The following is a 23,591-nucleotide window of genomic DNA, read 5'->3' as shown; positions in this document are numbered from 1 at the left end:
CCAATTTATGAGCGACAAGTCAAAAAAAAGTCCTAGGTCCAACACTGTCTCTACAAGACTATGGTCCTTTTTATAAGGTAGCATCCAGAACCGTAAGAACATTCTACATGTGGCTGGTAGCACAGGTTACAGCGAAATGATTTCCTCTTGATCTACACTTGTATTCATGTACCAGTCACAATATACTGTTGGTTGGCATTATATTCAGGGTAAAAACAAAACTAGATAATTGTGAAGATCTGCCCAGCAGTAACATGTGATTCCTACAAACTAAAAGATCTTAACTCTAGTTTACCAGCTTTCTTCTTCCTCCAGGATGTTACTGAACAAATTTTGTTCAGTGTTTAGGTTTGCGAAACTGCTGGTAACAAAAACCAATGATCAGCTTTCCGAGAGGTCCTGTGCTCCTGCCTCATCACTATTTTCTGTTACTTCTATGTTTCCATTAGCCACGCAGAATAAGCCAAGTAACATATGAGGTCGTGATAGCTTTTTTCTCCCCTGATCTCACCCCAACAAGCCAACGCCAATCTAATCCTTAACCCTATGGATTAAGTCTTTCAATGTTTTCAAAGCCCCAGTTCTGTAATTATTTTAACATGGATAATCTAAAAATTTCTAAGAATAAACCTTAAACAACATTGAAGAACCAAATCCTTCTAATGAGTTTGAAAAGAAAAAGACACATGTACAAGGCAGATTTTGCAAAGGTAGAGTTCCAATATTTATTCTGAGGGCAATTGTGTTCAGGGAACCTAATTTAAAGTGAGTCAGTTTAGGATCTTAGATCTGGAGCCAGGTGGAAATTTAAAAACAATCCAATCCAACCTCTTCATTTTACCATTAATGGTTAAGTCATAGGTAGTGACTTAGGTCACAGAGGCAGTAACAGTCGAAATCGTGATAACCGAGGTCTTCTGACTCCAAATCCAGTCTTCTTTTTTGACTATCTCACAATGCCTTTGTCTTTTCCATTTTCTAATCTTAAGTTTCCAAATTAACTAGTTCCTAGCTTAAAAACAAAACCCCAAACTTTCCAAGTTTAGTTACATAGCATAAAGTATTATCTAGTTTAATGATGTGGATCCATCATAAAGGTGAAAACTTGAGTCACATTCTTGTGGTTTTAATAATAAACATTTTTAGAAACATAAGATGGATTTTCGGAATAAGATGGATATGTCTCATATCAAATTCCATATCACAGTGCCCTGGACCTTAGTTTTTGAATATATAAAATGAAAGAATTGGACTCTTTTACCTCTAAAAAAAATCAGACTGTTTAATAGCAAAGTTCCATCCATCCTAATGTGGTTTTGCTTTCAGAATGAGATTATTCTTCTATCAAAAGAAGTAGTAAGACAATATTCCCAAAGCCTCAAGTTCTGTCCTTTGTGTCCATTAATTTCTGATATTAGAATACAAACAAAATGAAGCCTCTATAAGGGCCATGCAGTGCCAGTGAAAAATCACCACAAAATCATTTCTTCTTTTCTTTTGGGTGGGTCTTACCCAAAATAGGAAGAATTAAATATAAAACCACTATAGAAAATGCTCCTGCTACATTTGCATGTCTTCTTCTTCCTTCATCAGCTGTAAACTTGCAGATTCTGAATCTGAGTCTTCATTGCTTCCCAGGGCCTCTGAAGACCGTTTCATACCCCGTTGTTGGGAAAGCCCCAAAGCATATTTAATATTATAGCAATTCCAGTCACAGCTGTTGAAATAAATTATATAAATAGTTATAATCCTACAGGAAACCCAAGTTAACATTTTCAGTATTTCCCTCAAAATCCATATTCCTTAAACATTTCTGCCAGGTGACTTTTTGTTTTAAGTCCCCCCAAAAAAACACATGACACATTTCATTCATTTCCCCTACCAATGCCTTGCTGAGGAAGAAAGGAGATTAATATTTTTAGGTCTTTACAGAGGACCAGAAACTAAAGCATTAACCATGGAAACATGATGTAGAAAAGTATGTATGGGACAATGGCTATCACCCTAATTTAAAGTACATTGAATAAGATCTCTGATCCCATGTCTCTTAAGATCAAAGATCAGAATTCCAATGTCTCAGATTTCCACCCAATAAGAATCCCTAGCCATTTGATCATATTCATTTAAAAAAACCTCAGTAACAAATGGTAGCAGTTTGTACGTACAGTTTAGAAACATCATCAAAGTGACGCTGAACACTCTTTTGAAGAAACTGAATTAGGGCCAACAATTTTCCTGCTCTGAAAAAGAAGAATGGATGTCAACAAATTATCCAGGTGATCCTTATTTTAAGTCACTTTCACTTATATGTGAAGTTTTCATTTTTCCATGTGCCTTTAAATAAATGGAACAAATGGAGCAACTTATTAACTGGCACGAATAAATTCTGATGAATTTTGAGCAATTTTGCCATGATTTCACAAATAACAACAGCGTACATTTATAGAACGCTATACAGCACCACAGCAGTGGTGTTCAACAGAAATGGAGGTCACTAAACTAGACACAAGGATACCTGCAGGCTACATATTGACTTCAAAAACCTCCAATTAATGTTACCTATGGCTTATTATATTTTTATGTATTTTGTTAAATACTTCCTAATTACATTTGAATCTGGTTCAGGCCCCCTCAGGAATGCTGCAGGCCACAGATGTTCTCTTTGTCTCATTTGATCCTCACATCTACCCAGGAAGGTAGGTGATATTATCACTACCCCCATTTTACAGCTGTGGACACTGAGATTAAGTAACTTGCCCAGGGCCACACAGCTTGCTGAGGTCAGAGGTAGGGTTTGAATTGAGATCTTCCTGATCCCCAGGCCAGAGCTCTATCCATTATATTAGTTGTCTCTCTAGACACAGTCAAAAGACATTTATTGCCAGGCTCTGTATTAAGTGCTGAGGATATTTTTTTTTTTAAGTGAAAATAGAGGCCCCCTCCAAGAAGCTTACATTCTAACAGAAGAGACAATACATATATAAATAGTCTTTACAGGATATATACAGAGCAGATGGAAGATGATCTTACGGGGAAGGCACTGGCAGTTCAGGGAACCAGGAAAGACTTCTGAGAGAGCTGAGTCTTAAAGACCAGAAATGCTAAGAGGCAGAGTTGAGGAAGCAGAGCATTCTAGGAATGGGAGACAAGTCCATACAAAGGCACAAAGACAAAGATGGAGCATCATGTATGAGGAACGCCAAGTCATAAAGTGTGGCTGGGGTATGCATGCAGGAAGGGCAGTAAAGAGAAAGACCAGACAGGAAGGCATAAGGCTGGGAAGTGTTTATATAGAGAGTATTAGGTTGTGAAATGTTTATACATAGAGTATATGTGTGTGTCTGTGTGTATACATATACATACATACACACCCACACACATCTGGAGGAGGGAAGAATGGGGGGGGGGGGGGGGAGAGAGAGAGAGAAGAGAGCACCAAATAGAGTTTATACAGGAAGCCACTGGAGTTTTCTGAGTAGACTGGCTAGGGGAACATGGTTAGATTTATTCATTTTGGTAGCAACATGGTGGCTAGACTGTTATGGAGAAAGACTTGAACAAGGAAGACCAATTAAGAGGCTATTATAATAGTCCAACTGAGAGGCGATAAGGGTCTGAAAGTGGTGGTTATATGAGTGGAGAAATATTATAGAGGTGCACATACTTACCTCAACTTCAATTTTGGGCCATGCAACATAAGTAATCGCTGGGTCCAAATGAGGTAAAATTCCAAGTGATGGGACATCTCAAAAGCTGAGGCTAAAAATTCAAGTACTTTTTCTACGTACAATTCAGGAAGTGATGATGCAACAACCTCAACTGTAGGAAGAGAGAAAGAAAAGGTTAATAATAATTCTCTGAAAAACTCAGATTAGAAGAAAATAACCACCCATTTCAATTCCTCATTCCAAAGAAGCCTCATTCTAAAGAAAACCAAATGTTAGTTATGATCAGCAAAAGTTTATTGAATTTAACTTTCTACATCAGTTGAAAAGTGAAAAACTGAAGGGAGAATTTTAAAAAATTATTAGTATCACTGATTTTTTTCCTCCACATTAATAAAATGACTGCAATGACTGCTTATCTTGACATGATCCAAACAACTCAAACATTAAAGTCCAGAAACAACAACAGTTTTAGACTCACACATAATTTTCCATCCCTTGTGAGTGACTCATTCCACAGCATTTGGCAGAGTTTTAGTCAAAGCCTTTAATGATGAAAACTAAGAGTTTAAACTTGTTGCTTACTTTCATGACTGGGGACTGACTCAAGGACCTCTTGGATCAACTTCTTCTCATTTAATCGAAAGGCCATCATTATTGCTTTTGTGAATTCCTTCTGTCTCAATGTTGCACGTACACTGCTGGGGGTGATGCTGATATCCAGTTCAAATGGATCAAAGACTAGCCCAGAATCAAGAGAGTAGATGAGGAGGCCTTCAGTCGTGGTGGCTGCCCAGCATCGCCCTAGGGAAGGAAGGAGTCCACTAAATTCCCAAAGAGAAAATAATTCAGAAAGGTTCAACAGTACAAGGCAAAGGCTTTGATGACAGTTACTACCCACATATAATTTATGACAAGTTAGAAGAAGGATAACATTTCAAGTTCTAACAAGATGAAAAGGCTTCAGGCACAGTTGTGGTAACAGACTATGTCTACTGTCCACAGTCCCATAACAAATCCAGGTTGGCTGCCTTGATGAATTTGTGGGTCACAGAAACTTTTAAAGATCATCTAAGTTCTAGAAGTGTTGAACTGCCGGAGAACACACACTAATAAAATCAAAGGTCTTTGACATATGGTCCAAAGCACACACTGGCTACTTAATATCCTGAAGGTCCACTTTCTATGGTACTGCATTTAGATAAGACTTCTCTATTCCAGTCCAGAAGAAATCAGGGTAAGGAACTTCTAAGACACAAGACGCTATTGAAGAAAAAGATAAAAATTGAAAAATTTTCCCTATAAATAGTTCATGATGGGGATAAAAACTACCAAGGACAAGCACTGGTCTGGAATCTCATTATAATTTATTGTAATGACATATGTTATGACATAAAGACATAAAAGATACTTTTAACCTAGCCATTTACAATCATTCCAAAATTAGAATTTAAAACAATTTTGGCATGTTAATTAAGCACTTAATAAATAATTTTTTATTAAGTCCAAAAAAAAAATATTTTTCATACCATAGAACCATCCTCAGAGCTACAGTGCAACTAAATGAAGCAAAAATGAAAATGAAAGTGTCCAATACCCAATGCTTACCACCTACAAATGTGAAAATCCTGTTACATACTGAAATAGTTTGAAAAAAACTGACTTCAATGAATAGATTAGGCGCTAGAGGTACAGAAGGAAATATTTATTACAACTATGTAAATCAGTAACTAAAATCTGTAAGAAGAAAAAAAATGCCAGCCTTTTCTTCTTTCAAGGAGATACCAAAATAATCAAAACCAATAGGTGTTCCTATTTAATGAGCTGAAATTTTTTCTTGGTATGAGAGAGTAAGGAGACAGACATAAAAGCTGAAATCTTGTGGCAAACCAACAGAATCAGAGTAGGCCTCACACAGAAAGAGCATTTAAGCTGTGAGAGAATCTAAGGATTCCAAGAGGCAGAGGTGAGGAGAGAGGATCTAATGTCATGGAAAGCAGAGGACAAATGTGGAAGAGGAACAAGAACAGTCCATTTTGGCTGGTATGCAGAATAGGTGAAAAAAGCCTGAAAGGGTAGGCTGGAGCCCGGCTTTGTATTTTTCCCAAGAGGCAAAGGGGGGGTCACCTTTAACTCCAACTGATCTTCCTAGGCTTTGATACATTACTGCACATCACACATACTCCAGTCCAGCCAAACCAGTCTTCTTGTTCTTCATACATAAAATATTCAATCTTTCACCTCCAGGTCTTTGCCCTGGGCTTTCCTTCCCCTTGACTGAAATCCACTTCCCCTCCTCATCTCCACCTGACAGAATCCCTAGATTCCTCCAGAGCTCAATTCAAGTATTATCTTCTGCATGAAAACTTTCCTGATCCCCTCAATACCCTCAGCTGCTGAGGGGATAAGGAAAGAGAGGACACCTTGTATCTAGTTTGTACATACTTATATTACTTACTAGATGGAACAGAAATTTCTCGAGGGCAGGAACTGTGCCATGTTTATCTCTGCATTGCCAGTGCCTAGCACACTGCCAAGAACATAGCAAAGAGACAATAACTGAATCCATGGGACTTGGTAAGTTCATTAAGAAGAGACTACTGAGGGGAAAAGTGGGCTCTAGGGATACACCCAGCATGAAAGGAATGATAACCCAGCAGAGAGACTGAGAAGGAGCAGAGAAGAGGAAGAGAAGAGCCAGGAAGTGTCCAAAGTTGCAGAGTGGTGTAGAGGATGATGACTGAGAAAAGGTCCTAAATTAAAAGGTCACTGATAACCTTAAGAGAGCAGCTTGAGTTGAAAAGTGAAGCCAAAAGACAGATCATAAATAGCTGGAGAGAGAGGAGAGGACGTGGTGGCAGGAATTATACAAAGTGTTTTTGCAGAAGTTTTAGTGAGAAGAAAGGTATAAAATGAGAGCTTGAAGGCAAGGTAGGCTCTAAAAAATAATTTTTTTAAGGATGGGAAAGACTTGAATGTATTCATAGGCAGCAGGGAAGGAAGCAGCATGTAGGGAGAACCTGAAGATATGGAACAGAGAAGAGAGGATTATGGGGTGAATTTGCTGGAAAGAAAGGAAGTGTAAAGGAACATGAAAGAGGAGCTGGCCTGGGCAAGGAAAAAGCACCTCATCATCAGAAACTGGAGTGAAAGAACTGAGTTATGTGAGAAGAGGAAGAGGGGAAAATGAGGGGACATGTGGTCTCCACTTCTTAGTCAAGGATGAGGCAAAATCCTTAGTGCTGAGTGGAGAGGGAGGAGGGCAAGGAATCTGAGATAGACTGTCTCGCTACCATGAAAGGCCCGGCTGGGATCAGAAAACAAATACAAAAGGGAACCAGTCAACATGACTCCGTGCAGCAGATGGGCAGAAAGAGAGGTGGATAGTAAAAGTAATCCAAGACTGGCTTTTGGCAAGGCAGAAATGGGACATGGGAGCAAAACAAAGTCTAGAGAGGAGAGCTGGGAAGGGAGCAAAGTAATGCCACAGCAGGAGTAACGGGGGGAAAAGTACTGACAAGTGGAGTGTCACAGTGAGGATAAAATACAGGTCTGGAGAGAGTAAAGCAAAGGGAAAGATGGAATGACAGGTAATGATTGACTAATGATGACAAGATTAAGGGTGGGATAGTCTCGTGTACAGCTAAACTAGAACAGAAGCACACATCATGGGAAGCGAATGAGTAGAGCAACTGGGAGATTAGGGAATCTCAGTTGTTCAAGTCCCCCAGTATGAAGGCAGAAGTGCTAGAGAGGAAAGCTGTGCGTCAGGTACCTAACTCCTAAACAAAGGAAAAAGCCCTGAGGGCCAGTAGATAACAACCACCAGGATCTGGAGCTGGTGATAGATCTGGGTAGAATGAACTCCAAAGAGAGAGATGTCATTGACTGACTGATGGTGGCAGAAGAAGAGTTTGGAAACAGCCATGGGAAGCATGGAGCAGCCCAAATCCCCCTTGAGGACCAGTGTGGCAGGAGTCATGAGAGAAGGTACAGCTGGTCCTGGAAAGAAAGGTCAGAGAAGCAAAGAGTCCTATGTGGGGAGCCAGGTTTCTATGCATGTCAGAAGATGAAAGGAACACATGAGGAAGAGGTCTAAAATGAAAAGAAGTTTAATTATGCAATGGGAATTCCAGAAGTGACAGTCCAAAGGGGCCCAGAGCTAAAATGAAACACTGAAGGATTAGAGGTGAGGTGGATGAGGATGAGAAAACAGACAGCAAGGGTAAGAGAAGAGGATGGTTTACAGTTAGGGATTCCATATCACTCAGACTGGGGAAAAAAGGAGAAGGTGAAAGCTTTCTAACCATCAGCAAGTGTTGGGACAGAACATTCTGCTTCAGGCACCTTCAGCTTAGTGGTCAAGGCAGTGCTTCTGCTCAGGCTGTGTGGCTGCCTCCTGCTCAGTTATGTGCTATATGATTTGGGTAGCCACCTGCTTCTTCCTGTCTCTCTGCTCACTGCTGTAAAGCTCAGGCCAGCTGCCCCTTGCCTGGGAAGTGGGAGTCACCCCTTACTGTTAATAACCAGAGCTGCAGGACATGGGTGAGCTAGCTCCACGCCCTTTATCTTCCACAGTTCTACCAGACAACCTTTCTCAGGCACAGATCTAATACTCAGGGCCCTGCTCAAACTCCCATAGTGACTTCTGACTGCCTACTGAATGAAGTTTAAGCTCTTCTCTTTAGCCTAGCATGTAAGGCCCTCTACCACTCCATCAACATCCAGACAATTTTCAATTTTATTTCATGGTATTTTCTACCATCACCCTTCACTCCTCCCAATTCCCCCCAGATTCCTAGGTCAATTCCCCATGTTTCAGGATGTTTTCTTCCAGATCCATGCCTCTGTTCACACAACTCCCATAACCCCACCTTTTAAAATCCTAAACATCCAGATCAAAGACCATCTGTCCATGAAGCCTTCTCATCCTCATCCCATTCAGTTATGATCCTCTCCTTCATCCTAAATCTAGGATACCACTTGGTTTGTAACTCTCTTATGCACTTAACATGTTTTATTTAGCTTGCCTGTGTACCAGTCATACTAGACTGTGAGCTCCAAAAGTGCAGAAAAGAATGAAATCTTATCATCTTTCTATCATTTCCAACCTCTAGCATACTGTTTTGTATGTAACACGTACTTTTAATGAATACCTGCTAAAAGTTATCCATGACTTATAGAGGATTCACAGTCTCAAGGATTCAATCAAAATCATCATCCTATTGCTAGAAAAACATCTTACACATTCCTACCTGTGGGAGAGAAGTGAAGTGAGGTCACTCTGATTTCAGGCTTAAAGCGCCGAGAGCTCATGTCACCTGCAAAGAAAATAAAATCATTTCAGTTACTGAATAACACTGTCAATTCTTACATTTAAACTGATGGCTCAAGAGGTTATAATAGTATCTTGGGACAGGTAAGAGCTCACTTGAATGACTTCATTAGTCTGCACACAGGCTCCATTTTTCTCTCAAATATGGATGGCATAAGACACAAGTGGGCAGCTAGGTGGTGCAGTGGATGGAGCACTGTCTGAGTTAGGAAGACCTGAATCCAGTCTCACGTACTAGCTATGTGACCCTGGGCAAGTCACTTAACCCTGTTTGCCTCAGCTTCTTCATATGTAAAGTGAGTTGGAGAAGGAAATGGCAAACTATTGCAATACCTCTGCAAAGAAAACCCTAAATGGCGTCACAAGGAGTTGGACACAACTGAAACGACTTGAACAAGAAGACACAAGTGGTGCCTTGGAGCACAAGCTCAGCAGTACAGAGAGTTTAAACCTCACTGGTCAGAGCAACAACATCAGATTCTAAGAGTCTATGTCAGAGACCTTGCTGGGGCTGCCAGAAAAGGGTTCCAGATCCTTCTCATTTGTAGGTTCCTCTTCAGTCTCTCTCTGCCTGAATCCCTGAAAGCAACAGACAGAGCTTTGGTCCTGGCACCAACATTCATCCACTTTCTCACCCTGTGGTGATCCCGAGGAGTCCCTTTCCTCACTTTCTTTGCAGGCCAGGCTCTGCCGTACTTATTTTTATTTTTATAGAGAAAGGACCCCTAGCTGAGGCTAGTGTTTTGGGTTAGGCAGCTCAGTGTCCTGGAATGGAAAGGCTTGAAGGTGGCAGTTGGTTACAGAGAGTGATGGGAGTGTGTGGAGATAAGAAGGATGATAATAAGAATGGCCCATCTGTGTTAAGCATCTCAAATGGAATAAGACTAAATTTCCATGTTGGTTTGTCATTCTAAATTTCCCCACTAGCTTTGGCTTTAATTTTGTACAACAAAAAACACTTATTTATGCTTTTGGGGGGGAAAAAGGTTTCTCCAAACTGGATTTTAATTTTTTAATATAGTAATTTTTAAAAATTAATTTTCCATGTATAAACACATCCTGTTTATTTTTTTCCTTTCAAAAGAGAATTATCATCACATAAGAGTGCGGCTTACATTCAGAAAAATACGTAAGTAATTACAGATGCTAATTAGTAGAGAAGCTCTTACACAAAAACTAGAAGGGCAAAAGTTAACACAACAAAAATGTGAAAGTAGGGAAGTGCAGAAAGGGTCTTGCCATTTTCTCAGGTAGTTGGGGCCACAGTACAGGGACCCACACTCAAAATGGTATCTTCACCAGGTGAAAAATAAGAGGCCAGCAAACAATAACATCAATGGCATTTATCTGATCAAAAACTCAGTCTCTAGAGATACATTAAAATGCCCATCGAAATTATGTTTCTCAAAGTCTGTATTCTTCTAATTCCTTGGATAATGTTTATGACATTAAGCTATGATTTGTGAAAAGCAAATGTAAGTATTTAGGATTTTGTTTTATTTTTAATAGAAAACAGTAAGACTTGTCCATCTTGAATCGGGCAGCATCAATTAGATTCAGTTACACTCTGGCTTATCCAATTCAAAGCAGACCGTAGAGTTTCAACTTTTCCTAGCACTGACAAAGTAAATACATGCCACAAGAAGCAAGGTACTTTGTATGTCATAGGCACTACACATGTTTAAGCTACAAGGGAAGCAAGTAACAAAGGCCTAGAACTAGGCCTCAGATACTGTCATCCTTCATGTTACTGAATTTGTGATTGTTTCAGTCCCATATAATGACATCTTACTATATATAAGCTACATACACTTTAAAGTTACCATAAGCATGAACAGTGCAATCACCACTCCTCCAAAAAAGAAACAAATAAGAACTAGGCCTCAGAAGCTGCACTTCTGCTTGAGTCCTAGATGATCATGAACGAAAGCTCAACTTTCATTAGGCTAGACTAATAATAACGATAATAACAGCAATTAACATTTACAGAGCACTCACTACGTGCCAGGCACCAGGCTAAGTACTTCACAATATTATCTCTGGATCCTCATGACAACGCTGGGAAGGTGGGTGCTATTAGTATCCCCATTTTACAGCTGAGGAAACTCAGACAGACATGTTAAGTGACTTACCCAGGGTCACACAGCTAGGAAGTATCTGGAGTGCAGATCTGAACTCGTCTTCCTGACTCCAGGTCTACAGCTCTATAAACTGAACCACCAGCTGCCCCCTTCAGTAAGTGATCCCCAAGGTCCCTAAAATCTCCTGACTTTGGACTGCCAGGCTTTCATGTCCCAAACCAAAGCATGAGTATGACACAATTCCATCATCAGTAGCCAGGCAAGTCTCTTATGGAATTCCAAAAAAGACTGTCCAGAGTTGCCTGAGGCAGTTCCAGTCCACAATATGTCATAAAGTGGCTATACCACTAGTAAAGTTCATTCTCTCACCTAGAAAATGTAGGCAATTACCTTTTTGAACTCACCAGTCTTGTCAACCAACAAATATTCTTAAGAATTAACTACGTGCCCATCTCAACACTATATTAAGCACCATGATGTGGATAAGATCAAACTGTATTTGAAAGCTTTCTATCAGTTCAACAGCATGGGAGGTGTAGGAACTTTCTCCAACATGAAAGTCTGATGATCAAGAGTCCAGTTAGCAAAGTTCTGAAAGACTCACTACCAGATGGCTTTACTGGAATCATCACAATTCATAACGTATAAACTGTCTATGATTTAGTAGCTCATCTTCTTGAATCATAAAAAGGTTAAGCAACTTGGCCAGACTCAGAGACAGGATTTGAATCTAAGTCTCCCTGACTCCAAACTCCAAACCCAACACTGGCCACAAAGCCACATGGTCTCCAAATACATACAAGTATGACATACTGTTATTAGTCTTAAAACGACAACCCAGGATGTCCACCAACAAATAGATCTATTTCATGAGAGCCTCTGATCCAACACAAAAAGGAGGGAACTTAAAGAAATCTTAGGCTCCCAAGATTTTTACCTCGTCTTACACCTGGCAATGCTATTGCAATGCCTTCTTCATCTCCAGCATCTTGATCAATCAATGCCAGATTGCCAAATTCAGTTATTCTCCTGCGATCCAAAAATTCCTTTACAGAAAAGAGACAAAAGTCATCAAGTCTCAAGTCACAGTAACAGGAAATAGCAGCATCCAATGAATCACCTACAAGAATGTGGATATAATCCCTAGAAGGATGTGGGTGTTTCACAGACCTACCTCACTGCTGAAAAGGACCTTAGGTCATCTAGTCTAAACTGTGAATTTCCTCTCCACTTATTCAAAATAAGTGGTCATTTACTCTCTGAAGAATTCTTCAATGGAAAACAAAGTACTTCTCTAAATATACAAGATTCCCTGACCTGTAATTCCACTCCTAATTTCTCTAACACGGAACACTTTCATTTCACTTATTTTAAACCCCACAGATGTTTAATTTTACGCTAAAGGCTTAACTCTGATTCCTTATCTTGACATGGAAGTAACCTGGCTTTCAAAGGCTACACCAGTGAAGCACATAGTCTGGCAAGTCTCCACGAGCTGTAAAGGCTCCAAGGATGGAACTTGTGCCAAAATGTGGGTCTGCTGATCAATGGTCCAGTTACCAAAGTTCTGAAAGACTCATTACCAGATGGCTTTATTTGAATCATCACAATTCATGAAGACTAAAGTATAAACGGATGAAATCACAGTTCTTTTATGTATTTTGTTAACTATTTCTCAATTACATTTTAATCTGGTTTGGGCCACATTCAGGAGCATTGCAGGCCCTGTGTGTGACACATCACTCTGAAGGACAGAAAAATGTGTTACGTACGTTATGTCATTTGATCCTCACATACCCAGTGAGGTGGTCTCCCTACTGGTTCGTTTCCATGCCTCACATGTCTCTCCACTTCAGCTCATCCTCCACTTAGCTATCAAACTGATCTTCCTAAAACACAGGCCTGACCCCACTCCCATCCCTACTCAATAAACTCCAGTGTTTCCCTATCAACTCCAGGATAAAACCCTTCATATCCTGACTCCTCCCTATCTTTCCAATCTTCTTTTACCATTTCCCAATTCTGAACATTTTCACTGGCTGTCCCCTCATGCCTGGAATGCTCTCCCTACTTGTCTGTCTCCCCAGCTTGAAGGAAGCTTCAAGTCTCAGCTAAAATATCATCTTCTGCAAGAAGCATTTCCCTTAATGCCAGTGATTTTTCTCTGAGATTATTTCCAATTTACATAGTTGTTTGCATGTTTTCTCCCTCATTACTCTGAGTTCCTTGAGAGTAGCGACTGGTTTTGCTTTCCCTGTATCCCCAAGACTTAGCAAAATGCCTAAGATTTAGAAGCAGCTTAATAAATGTTATTGACTGGATTTGACTAACAATACCATGGATATGGTATTTTAAAGTTTTCAAAGCATTTTTTTCAAAGAAAAAAATGCTATTAGATAAAGAGTTTAAGTATCATTAATCCCATTTATGAAACAGAAGCATATTTTAAGTAACTTGACAAATCACATAGAAGAGATGCTCAACAAGTATGATGAACTGAATGTTCTCCCCTGCCCCTTCCCTGTTCAGGTACCTTATCTATAAGTAACCAGAAAAAAAAAAATCATGCTTCAGGAAACACTGCTCCTGTGTTGAAACTCCAATGGAATTGAAATACCATGTATAAGACATTTATAATCCAGAGTGTACCTGTGCAGCATTCTTTACTACTTCAGCAATCTGTTTTCAAACTAATCTGATGAAACATCAGTTGTTTAAGTGCTCCATGTAAATCTGGGCCGACATGATTTTGCTGCCACACAGGGTGAATCTGCCTGACCACAATAACTACACTAGGGAAAATGAAGACAATAGCATTTTCCCCACTCTGGCTTACCTCCATTGCATCCAAGGAGTAATTACAGGATATTTCAAACTTCTTCATGAGAATCTGTTCCTTGATGTGATAAATACAAACAAACTTGGACATTCCTCCTGCCAGAATACACTGGCCATCTGCTGAATAACACAGCGTGGTGAAAGATCTAAAGAAAGAAGAGGGAAAAGTTCTTTAAATTGTTATACTGTTCCTTCCTCTGGGCCAGTGGAAACTTTTGAAAAAGGAAACTTTAGAAAAGACACAGACCACAAATCAAGGCTTTTAAAAACAAATGTTCATATCGATTACCCAAACATGCGTCACACTTTGCCCCTTCTGAGGGCTGGAGCATATGTTGCCCTACTTTCATCATCTTTACCAGTCCTACAAGGTCTATTGAGGCTTCTTTACCATCCAGCCTTCTCTCTGTTGTTCAAACAAAGGTCTCTCCCACTTCCATGCACTGGACGAGACTCTCCAACTCTTGACAGAGCATTTTTACTGCCTACGGCCCCATGCTGGGAATTCTCTCTTCATCACCTTTGTCTTTTTGCTTCTAGGACTGTTTTTGAGTCTTAGCTAAAGCCTATCTTCTGCAAAGAAACCCTTCCTCAACCTTTTTAACCTCAGTGTCTTCCCTCTATTGATTAGTTCTAACTTATCCTGCAGATCTCTTGTTTGTACATGATTGTTTATATTTTATCTCCCTTTCAGATTATAAGCTTCTTGAAAGCAGGGATTGTCTTTTGCTAAATGCTAGATGACTTATATCCAATCAAGTAGGTATTATCTATATCTACAATATAAAAAAATTAAGAGTTAGAGCCTTCTTCCAAAAGGCAAAATAACAACTTCAATTAAATAGTACCAGAAAATGAAGTGGATAAGATACACAACAATCCTCAACAATCCACCAATCAGTTCAAAAAGAAGTGGCTATTAGCTAGCAAGAGAATGTAACAGAAATGCATTACCATGCATGTGACATAAGCTCACGTACTTAGCATGATCTTCCTTCTCCCAAACCATCGTATGGGGACCAAAATAAAAAATTAGACTGGACCCAAATAAAATCAGAAGTTGGGCCACTTTTAAAAGTTAAGTTAAACTATCCAATCTAGGTCCAATGCTTATCATAATTTCACTTTTTTGTCAATCTTTTCAGCATTTTATTATTCATTAATTATATCCTATCAGAATGTTGTAAGCAACAATGAAAGGAGGCAAGATTCTGAACTTTGCTTTGTTAGTGGCTTTGATAGAGTGCAAAGTTGAAGCTTAAAAACCTTAGAGGATTTTTATTCATTTGTTTTAGATTCTCTGAAGATTTTATACCAAGAACTCAAAACTGGTATGGTTAGGATTGATACATTACCTTTATATCTATACTTTTTTCCCTTAGTTTCCTAAAGCTAAGAGAGTATTACATGGGTGTAGGAAAAATTGAGTAGGCTGCTAAATTTTTCTCCAAGGCTGATTCAGTTTTCTAACTTGACTGTTCAGGTGATTATAATGATGCACATCACCAATGCTTAAAATCATGACAGAGATAAAAGGGACCTTAAAGATCATCTAGTCAAACCCACTCCCTCCCCTTTGAGCGGAGGAAACTAAAACCAAGGACGTGTAAGTCACTTGACAAAGTCATTCATTTAGTTACAGAGCCAAGCCTAGGACCCAGGTCCCCTGACTGCAGTTCCAAAGATCTTTCACTTCATCACACTTAACATGAGAAAGATTGGAATTTAAGAATAACTTGGAGAACAAAGCTGTGTCTAAGCAAAAATGCAGCACTTTTTTTAATCCCATAAGGCAAAGGGAAATAGGACTTTCAAAGAAAAATTTTAATTTTTTCCTTCTAGTATTAATTGCTCTCAGAAATAGAAGAGTAGTCGTAAATCACTAACTTGGCCATTTGGGGCATCATCTTAAAACCATTTGTTACAAATAATAGTTCGATTTTACATAGTGTTTGAAGACCAGCAAAGTGCTTTCCTCATGAAACTGTGAGGTGGATGTTACACATATTACCCCCACTTTACAAGATGAGGAAACAGAGGCTCAGCAAAGTTAAGTGGCCTATGCACAGTCATGTGACAGTTAACAAGTGCAGGGGTCAGGACTCCAGCCCAAGTCATTTCATGACTCCAAGCTCAGGGCTCTTCCCTTAGATAAACATTGCCATACACAAACCAGCACATGAGGACATTCACCACAGCCCAGTCCCCAGGGAAGGACACACTTACTTTCCCTTGGCTGCATGCTTGGCTGTTATCTTGTCCAGCTCCTTTCTGCCCACTTTCAGATCATGCCTGCCCTCAATAGATCCTGTCTGCACAGCATTTTCATAATCCCAGAAAGAGATCTGTGAATTCAACGTGGCCACTGCCAGTTCAACACCATCTGGCCGAAAAGTCACAGCCAGAACTGAAAAGAGAAAGAACACAAACTCAGAACCAGAGTCCACACTAATCATGGTCTCTGCTCAGGAAACAGTCTAGTACAATGTATTTATCAGCCTCGAATTTTTCCCAGAGCACACCTAGGGAGTAGTTTCCTTAACCTCACCACTCCTAGGAGCACATTAAGCTTATAAGCTACATTTTCATGCTGTATGTTTCCCAGAAAAATGTATGCACCCTGAGGGCTTTGACCCAAACATTCCACTTGTAGGTGTGTGGTAAAGAACTTGTAAGTAAATAGATGTCCTTTAAATGGGAATTGCCAAACAAATGGTTACACTTAAATGTAATGAAATGTTTACTGTTCTCTAAGAAAAAATTAATATATTTAACAAAGAACAGAATGGGAAAATATGCAAACTAATATAAAATGGAGAACCAGGAAAATAATATACACAACTATAAAAATGCAAATGGGGGAAAAGCCCTGAATGATACATTAGATAATAATTATAATGACCAAATTTGGCCCTCATGAAAAGATATGGGAATGCACTTCTTTTCCTCCTTTGCAGTGGAGAACATTGTATATAATGTTGGACTTGAATAGTTTTGCAGAACTTTTTCTCTCTTATATAACAAAGTGTAGGATAGGATGGAAGAAGGGAAACCAAGTAATAGACAAAGAAGATAAACTAGATGTTGGAATGACCAGAGCCCAGTCTAGAGTAGGAAGATGCTATAGAAGAACCAAGAGATCTTGATAACAGAATAGTTATAGGAGACAATGGAATTAAAATTAGTCCCAACGAGAGTGCCAGGTTTAAGTGATGTTTCAGTATCCTAGGCAAAAGTGATTAGTAATATCCAAAAGCAGACAGAGAACATTATGGGTTGTCACTTGTGGTTACTTTCTCTTTCTCACTGCTGTGAGAACAGAAAACAGAACAGAAAACCAAGAAAAGCAATGACCAAAGCCTAAAAACAAAAAACAGCCTACATTTGAATAGTACGGACCACCCTTGACCACTATCAGCTTATATTTATTTTTAAAACGTATTTGAAGCAGAGCTAACATTAACAATTAGAGCATGTGCTTGTGCCCCAGCCTTCACAGACCAACTTTCTGACCTCTCTGGAATAACACCACCACCCCTCAAAAAAATAAAACTAGAGAAAAGAATAGTCTGATTAAAATAATGATAAGTGAAAAAAAAATCTTCCAAATTAAAGTCACAAATCTGAACCTTCTCCCATTATGTACTCTTGTAGTTTACTGAGAAATGAAGTAAGATAAAACTTACCATCTGAGGTTAAATTTAATGTTTCCTTGCTTCTCCAGCTATCAAGTAGGTCCCACAATCTCACTGTCTTATCCCAAGAAGCACTAGCAAGGGTGGCTTTCATTGGGTTAAAACACAGACTGCTGATGGGGCCCTCATGGCCTGATAAAACCTAAAGAATTTTAAATTTACAAAGAGAAGGGAAACGAATAGTAAGAGAAGAGGGTAGGGTAATGTGACAAGCAAATATAATTCTACTGTCCTATGTCAAACAACATGACTTAACCATGGATATATTCAGATTTAGAGATATAATTGTTTTTGGCTTCCTGAAAAGTCAGTTTCTTTTACCATACACTCTTTTCATTTTCCATTCCCTCTCTCTCTTCCTCCCTCTCTCTCTCCCTCTCCTTCTCCCCTCCCCCCTCCACCCCACCTCATTCCTTTCTTTCTCTTTTGTCCCTACCCCTCTAGAATGACAGTACATCCTAATTCCATCTAGGGAAACTTCACAGAAAATTAGATAATTAATAAAAATAAAATGTTGCGTTTACCTACAGGTTAGGAGCTATTAAAAACACCAGAATTTTCTGAAATTTTGCCTTCTCTACACTACCAGCCAAGATGAATGAGAGCAAAGAATTCCCCCTTGCCAATCTAATGTTGCTCTCTCTGTTGCAAGTGAGGTAATACGGACAAGAGGCAGATACGTTCTTGTTCATTTACAACCACCATCCCCTCCTCAAAACCCCACACCTATTTTACATGGTGCTTCAGTGCCAAGAGTTTTATATGTTAAGTTCTGTTCCTTACATCTAAGAGTCTACCAGTCTGCATGGACCATATAAAGATTTCAAAGGAATCCTGAGAACCGGCAGAAATAATTTCACCACTGGAATCCACAGCCACACAAGAAAACTGGGTCGGGCGAGGAGATGTGAATGTGCGAAAGTTTCGGTATCTGCAAGGGAAAAAAATAAAGGGTTTAATGTCATTGCTAATTTACAGATGCATTTTCACAATTACTAGATGGGCATTGCCATTAGGAATATCTAGCATGGTATGTAACAGTCAATCTCCAAAGAGCTCTCAACAGACTAGAATGATAGGCTGAATAGGGACAGATATCAAGCCGTACAAATATTCAACAAAAGCAACTTGACAAATATAAGATGAAAGAGAAAACTGACCAAGCCAAGTTTGTGAGACACAGCTCTAGAGAAGAGGTGGCAAACCTGCGGCCTCCAGGACACAGTGGCCTTCTAAGTCCTTGGGTGCAACATTTTAACCAAGGGGATTTGTTCTGTGGAGTTTGGATTCAGTCAAAGGGTTGCACGTGAGAACTTAAGAGGGCCACATGTGAGGCTGCAGGTTCCCAACCCCTACTAGGGGATTAGTGCTACATGAGTCAGGTGACATAACATCCAAAACCCTCTACCTGACTTGAGCATTAAAAGAAGCACAGGATCCAGAGCAAATAGTGAAACAGTCCCACTGTACTCTGCTTTATTCACCCCACACTGGCCATACTGTGTCCAGTTGTGTAAGCCACAAATAGGACGGAGATTGATACACAGATCAACATCTGAGGGTAGGGCAACCAAGATGGTGAAGAACAGAATGAGGAGACCTAAGTTGTATTCAAGTATTTCTAGGATTTTTGTACAGAAGAGGAATTCTAATTGTTCTATTTTGTGCCAGAGGACAAAACTAGAACTGTGTGGTAATTGTAGAGAAGCAAATTTTAGCTTAGTGTAATGAAAAGCTTCTCAGTGGGGGTACGCAAACATGGAATAGGTTGCCCCAGGAAATCATAAATTCCTCTTTACTACAGGTGCTTCTACTGTAGAATGGGTGTTCTAGAGGGGATTCCTGTTCAGGTATGAAACAGACAAGATGTTCACTGAGTTTTCTTCCAGTTCTGAGATTCTATGGCATTCTTCTGGTTCTATTCTCAAACAACCTGTGTTTCAGAACAAAAACTGTGGTACCCAAGAACACTGACAAGCTACTTTTTTTTTCCATCCTAAATTTCAGCTAATGAGTAGAAAGAAAAATAATTCAGAAAAGATGTTCCGGGACTTTTTGTTTTTCATCATCTATAAAATAAGATTTGTACTAGGTCACTTTACTGTACTTTTTAGTTCCAGAATTCTGAGTTTACATTGTAATACAACATAAGAATTTATTACCTGTGGAGATCAAAGGCTCGCACTGTTCCATCCAGAGAAGCGCTAACAATAACATAACCTGTGGAGGTGAATGCCACGGCTGTGACTCCACTGGTGTGCTCTGTGAATGTGACAAAGCAGAACCCACTCAAGGTGTTCCATACTTTCACCTGCAATAGAAAAGGTTTGTGAACTTTATAATACCCTCACAGGTTCCACTCACACCTCCAAAAGAGTAATTAAGGATCAATACTGAATTTAATTATAGATACCACATATTTAGCTGTAACTGCTGTTTAAAAGGGAGCTAACCTCTGTATTTTTAATTTAATTTCAGAGGGCTTCTTTTACATCAGAGTATAGAAAATGACAGCACTGAAGAACTAAGCTCACTAAAACACATCCTCAAACTTCTACAGCATTAACTCGGTCACACCTGCACCACCACTGTCAGACTTCAAGTCAGGCAAGGTCAGAGTTGACAAAATGGGAAGAGAATACTGTCCCTATCTTCAATCCCCATCCACCTTGTCCTCAGCATCAACTAAAACAGAAAAATAGTGCCAAAAGATTTTAAAAGAAAAAAAAAGGGCCAAAAAATTTGTCTAACTGAAATACATAAATCCATGCATAATCTGAAGCCTAAAAGTACAAACTGTACTTTACCAATATGTGCAGTGACTCAAATGGTGATGCTGACCACAGATAATTAAATATAACCAAATACTGACACATAACAAGACAGAATTTAATAGGAATAAATATTTCAAAATATATGACTATTTAAATTAACTGCACACAAGTAAGTTATTAAACTGTTTCTTTCTGAGAGTGGAAGAAAATACAAGGAGTTACTTAGTTCTTCTTTCTATAAATTAAACTAGAGCTATATGACTTCAGATTCATGGGATGATGAATAGACTGCACATACACACTCCTCAAGGAATATCTGTGAATTATTTATCTATGAAGTAGTTAAAGATCTATGAATTAGTTAAGTAACAAGAGGTGAAACAGTTCTTTCAGAAGAACCACTAGAATGAGCAACTTACATTACCCTGGAGGGGTAATGCAGGCTAACATTGGTTTTAACAACAGCTAATAATAAAACCCCAGCTTACTTTTCCATCAATGCCGCCAGTCACTATGTACTGTCCATCAGGAGAGTAGGCCAAAGACACCATGCTATTGAAATGACCTTGCTGCTTAAGTACATAGGACTCACTTTGCCATTCCCACACCAGCAGCTGACCCAGACCTGGGGACCAATACAATATTACAAGAAATTGAGTACATAATGAATCTACTTCTGTAGTAATATCTTACTCCTCTACACTAGAATCAGGCACCAGACACACACATATGTATATATGACTCCTTAAGACTGATACTATGAAGCATGCCTCCTACCTCTTGGAAAAGAAGCCATGGACCAGAGGCGCAGGATGAGACATCAGTCACTGTCAGAAATGGCTTATGTCTGTTTTGTTTGACTATACCTGTCACAAGGAAGAGCTCTGATTGGGACTGGGGTGGGACAGGACCATGTTAAGTGGCATAGGAATAGGTGGGTAATGACAGTGATGAAAAGAATAAAGAGAAGGTACCAATGAAATTTTTTAAACGCCCAGAAGAGAGACGAAATTAGAAGGGGGCAGAGAAAAGTGGGATCATGTGGATACTGGCATGTTAAATTTAATGTATACTAAAAAAGAAAAAACCCCACAAAATATATGTTAAAAAAATTCACAGTTTCACATAACATCATTTTCTGTACTTCTTTGGATACTGAATTGTTTGATATGCTAATTTCATAACAAAAAAATTCTTGAAAATAAGCAACAAAAAGCTCAGAACTTAAACTCTTGTCATACGCACAACCTCCTAACTGAAATCAGACATAACTCCCCTCAAGTCCTATTCAAATAACTGTAATATTAACAGAATAGGAAGATCTTCCCTGCCCATTAGTAGGCATAACAGAGGGAGCCTGTGATCACATGGAACCTGGGTCACACAGAGCTCAGACTGGGAGGAACTTGCCCAAGAAGGAGACAGAGAGCACAAGCAGAGTGAGAAAAGCGAAGCTGTGAGTGGGAAGAAGGAGGAATTTGTCTAAGGGAACTTGTTTTTGTGGGGAGGCCAGAAAGGTTTAAGATGTCAGCGCCCCCTGGATTAGTGATAAATACCCTGTTAAATCTTACCTCTTAGTACTCTAATGATGTCCTAAATAAATATTTTGCTTTTGAGGAAGACAATTTATTATATTTCACAAGTTTACTGGAAATACACATATTCCTAGAGGTTGCTATGGGTATCACATTGGCATTACGATGACAAAGATGGTAAAGGAAATCACCACCACCTCTTGGGTATTACCTGAGCTTTTTCTTAACAGTAAGGGTCTATGATTTGGCTTATGCTCAAACTACACTAACTTGAATGACCATCTAGCTCAGAGTTTCAACTTCAGCCCGAGCAGCTACGCCCAGGTCTCTTGGGGACAAGTGAATATTCTCTATATGATCTCACTCCAGAGACACAAACCTGGACATCCAAAAGCGATCCAGTCTCCGGTGCTGTTGATAGAAATCGATGTGATCTTCTGATCTGAAATACTAATGGAGAGATCAAAATGGAGATAAACAGGGAGAAAAGAGAACAAAGGACAATCCTAACTGAAGTTTTCTGAGATCAAGGTAATTTTCGTGGATTATATGCTTTACAAGGCACATAAGTGGGAAGAGCACTGGCCCTGGAGGGAGCAAAGCCTCAGACACTTAACTAGCTAGAAGCCTCTGGATACGCAAGTTCCTCAGTTTCCTCGTTTGTAAAGTGGGGTTAATAAGAGCACCTACTTCCCAGGGTTGTTGTAAGGATAAGGCAAGCTAATACTTATAAAGCTACTTGCAAACCTTAAAGTGCTACATAAATTCTAGCTGTAATGATGAGGATGATGATGCAACTGCCCACATATCAGATGACCAAATTCAGCAATGATCCAGTGGGCATTCGAAGGCAAAATGAATGCAATACCTATACTCTAATTTGCTTCAGAGACTATAAAGTGGTTCTACCAGAAAGAAGACAGAGAAAAGAGAAGTGAGTCAACTTGACTAACTGTACCACACCAAAAATGTTACTAAAAAAGATTTAAGGAAATAAAACAAAAACTAAACTCACTGAAAGACAACTAAGTAAACTTATCAATCAATATTCATAACCAAATTTCTAAATCAGAGATTACCTATATTGCTGTCACTGCACAAAATATATGCCCTAATATGGGACATTTTAATAAATAAATTTAAGCAACTTGACAATGTGCAAGCTTTGAAATCTTAATTCTCTTCAGAATTTATCACAGAATGTAGAATTTATGTATATACAAATTTTTTAATATATTTTTTTAAACTTCATGGGCTTGTTGGCTTGACTCCCTAATGGTTTCGTTAGAGGACTATTCCTTATTACAGAAATTCTGCCACAGAGGAAAAGAAAACTTTATCACGTAGTTGGAAAAATACCAATGCCAGAACTCGTTGGTCTGAGTCCTCTCAGCTAACTCCAAAGTTCTTTCATTTCATCAGCACCTTTTGCCACAGTAATCTTTCCAATATACGCCTACCACTACAGCTGCAAATGAACTTACCTCAGGGAGTGGATCAGGTTGAACTCAGGTAGTTCATGTAGATGAAAGATTCCAGAAGCAAAGCCAGTGACGAGAAGGTGAGTTTTCTTGTGATATGCAGCAGATGTAAGATTGTTAAAATCTCCCTCTTTGTTGAAGAAGTACCTAAATCAACGTAAAGATCAAAGAACTGCAGTTAGGAAAA

At 39.2% G+C, this 23,591-nt stretch overlaps 1 protein-coding gene across 1 annotated transcript in view; it reads right to left on the bottom strand.

Annotated features, from left to right (window-relative positions):
* Positions 1-700: 700 nt before the first annotated feature.
* Positions 701-23,591, bottom strand: part of LOC140507129 (periodic tryptophan protein 2 homolog) — a 37,785-nt gene continuing 14,894 nt past the window's right edge. The window contains exons 8-21 of the mRNA XM_072615099.1: positions 23,408-23,551; positions 22,303-22,373; positions 20,877-21,013; positions 19,777-19,925; positions 18,398-18,545; positions 17,606-17,756; positions 16,146-16,326; positions 13,918-14,065; positions 12,019-12,127; positions 8,921-8,986; positions 4,251-4,469; positions 3,669-3,819; positions 2,166-2,240; positions 701-1,717 (exon numbers count right to left, since the gene is read on the bottom strand). Of these exons, the coding sequence (XP_072471200.1) occupies positions 1,561-1,717; positions 2,166-2,240; positions 3,669-3,819; positions 4,251-4,469; positions 8,921-8,986; positions 12,019-12,127; positions 13,918-14,065; positions 16,146-16,326; positions 17,606-17,756; positions 18,398-18,545; positions 19,777-19,925; positions 20,877-21,013; positions 22,303-22,373; positions 23,408-23,551 (1,906 nt within the window). The 3' untranslated portion in view covers positions 701-1,560. The remainder of the gene's footprint in view (positions 1,718-2,165; positions 2,241-3,668; positions 3,820-4,250; positions 4,470-8,920; positions 8,987-12,018; positions 12,128-13,917; positions 14,066-16,145; positions 16,327-17,605; positions 17,757-18,397; positions 18,546-19,776; positions 19,926-20,876; positions 21,014-22,302; positions 22,374-23,407; positions 23,552-23,591) is intronic.

Source organism: Notamacropus eugenii, chromosome 5, assembly GCF_028372415.1.
Source record: "Notamacropus eugenii isolate mMacEug1 chromosome 5, mMacEug1.pri_v2, whole genome shotgun sequence".
Classification (NCBI taxonomy): Eukaryota; Metazoa; Chordata; class Mammalia; order Diprotodontia; family Macropodidae; genus Notamacropus; species Notamacropus eugenii.
Note: the sequence above shows the minus strand (reverse complement) of the source record. Positions and strands in the feature narration are given on the sequence as shown.